The sequence below is a fragment of the Littorina saxatilis genome, linkage group LG13 (genome assembly GCF_037325665.1).
Source record: "Littorina saxatilis isolate snail1 linkage group LG13, US_GU_Lsax_2.0, whole genome shotgun sequence".
NCBI lineage: Eukaryota > Metazoa > Mollusca > Gastropoda > Littorinimorpha > Littorinidae > Littorina > Littorina saxatilis.
In genome coordinates, this window is record NC_090257.1 from 31,646,735 (window position 1) to 31,649,234 (window position 2,500).

The 2,500-nt window shown below is 49.6% G+C and overlaps 1 protein-coding gene across 1 annotated transcript in view; it reads right to left on the bottom strand.

Annotated features, from left to right (window-relative positions):
* Window positions 1–1,235: 1,235 nt before the first annotated feature.
* The window catches only part of LOC138945863 (formyl peptide receptor-related sequence 6-like), a 1,332-nt gene continuing 67 nt past the window's right edge, over window positions 1,236–2,500 (bottom strand). Inside the window, exon 1 of the mRNA XM_070317381.1 lies at window positions 1,236–2,500. This exon is cut by the window's right edge and continues 67 nt beyond it. Coding sequence (XP_070173482.1) covers window positions 1,236–2,500 — 1,265 coding nt within the window.

Here is a 2,500-nt window from a genome sequence, read left to right on the forward strand (position 1 = left end):
GTGTGTGTGTGTGTGTTTTCATCGTCGCTGCACCAAACAATCGTCTACCCCGCCCAGCCCCCCCCCTCACACACACAAACACACGTACACACATTTTCAAGCACACACACACACACACACACACACACACACACACACACACACACGCACGCACACACACTGACACACACACACAAACACACAGAACTTTCCGTTGCTCAATCAATTTGTAATCTCCATCACAGACAATCAGCCACAGACAGTGTTCGTCTGCACACAGCCTGAACAAGCACGTGCATATAGGACGTTCTAAGGTCGCCAACAGATATCCGTCCATGTCGGGTAGAGCTGCCGCAAAGCGTATTGGATTTGAACACTGATCTGAAAGTGAATATACGATGTTCGGAGATAACTCTGTCGGGTTTGTATGGGTTGTGAAAGAGTGAATACCCTTGTTTCTAGTGAGGCAAGCTCTCTACACGTGCTCATTGTTCTTGTGTGTCAGACAGATCCCTCGCTAGCGGCTGGCCTATATAATGTCACGTGGGACATGTTCACTCAATAAAAGCAAGAGTATTCACTCTGTCACAAACTATACAAACCCGACAGAGTTATTCCCGATCATCGTCTTTTGTTCCAACACACATGCATGCAGGTCAGTTAGGGCTGAGGCGAAAAATCTATAGTTTGAATGCTGGTCTCAAAACTAGGTTCTACGTCAAAAAAGGAGCCGCTTTAACGTTTTGATTGTACTACAGATAAAGTACCGTGGAAGTGATTTCACATACCCAAAGAATAGTGAGCAATGTGACAATCATTAATCACGAAGCTCATACGACCCCATTTTTAGAGAAGTGTTGAAAACATGTTTGCTTGATCAATACAATGGAGATAAACACACCTAGCGTCGCCAACCATTTCCGTACAACAGACTCACAATAATTGTTAGAAAAGCACAAACAGTGCTCTCTGTTCCTCATTAGTTTAACTTTTGAATCCGTCATTATTCGAGAAGTAGTACTGCATTTACAACTTCAGAGCAAAAGACCACAGCAAAACCGCGTTTACAAAAACAATAATGAAAACAAATTGTTAAGGGCACATGGATGAATATGATTGTCACCGCGTTCCAGTTGGGGCCTTCACCCCCAGCGGAGCATAGGCCAGTGACGACGTTTCTCCATCGCATTCTGCTCTGGGCTGTTCTTTCCGCTTCTGTCCAGCTGTTGCCTTGCCTCTTCAGTTCTGCCTCTGTGTCACGCCTCCAGCTGTTTCTCGGCCTCCCTCTCTTTGTTTTTCCCTGTGGGCTCCAAGTGAGAGCCTGGCGGGTGATGCTGGATGTGGGTTTCCTGAGGGTTTCCATCAGCGACGGTAAAACCCGTAGATGCACTGATAAACATTTGTTTCGTCTTGCTATTCTTCTTCCCGCGGACCAAGGACCACAACGTGTCCCGGTAGCGAGAACCCATGGTGTAGTACACGAAGATGTTGAAGGTGGAGTTGACATAGGACACCGCGTCAAGCCCCCACAGGCACGTGAAGTACAGGTTGTGCTGACGACGGCCCGGGTTGATCTCTGGCAGGAAGAGCCAGACACAGCGAAAGAGAGCGATGGGAAAGACACACACCATGAAGAGCAGGGAGGTGCCGATCAACATTCTGGTCAGCGCCACGTCACGGGGTGAGAGGGTCTTCACTGCGTCACTCGCTGAGCTATTTGCGCGCCACTTGGCGGCCTGGCGGATCTTCATCGCCGTTATCGTCGTCGTAATCGTTACCACCACCATTACCACTACAGGGATGCCGGCACCGTACACAAACGCGTCCAGGTAGTTGATAAGAGTCTCATGATTCTGATAAAACTCGCTGGCCACATAAATCACCATAGCGGTGTCAGAAGCGGGATCGTACACACAGCCCATATGGTACCTTGCAGCAACGACAAAGTAGAGCCCCACCACCACTACAAACACCAGGCTGATAACGACAGCCATGGTCCTGGTTTTGATAAATGTTTGGGAGCGCAAGGGACTCAGCACACACAGGCATCGCTCGCTGGCTATGATGGCGGATATGAGCTGGGAAACCCACGTAAAGCCGTACAAACCAATCAGGTTGTGGTTCACCATGAAAGACATCATCGGTCCGTACTTTTCTCTGGTGGTGAACCAGAGGTGGACTTGCTCCCCGTTGAGAAACATGACCTGCAGCAGATACAAGTCGGCCAGAGACAGGGCGAAGAGGCAGAGGTTGACCCGTTCCCGGAGGCCCTGTTTGTAGAACACCGCCATGTTTATGACGTTACCTGGTCCGCCAATCAGAAAGAGGAGCGGCAAGATGACGGCATCCTTCACTCTGCGCGTAATGTCCTCGACATGAGCACTGATGATGTTGTCCGGGTTGTCCCAGGGAATGAACTCCAGGTCCGCAAAAGACACGATGGAGCAATCTGGTGGAACCGACCCCTTTGTCGTCACATTCGAGAAGGATCTGTTTGAAGACAGCGTGTGTGCTGTGCTGA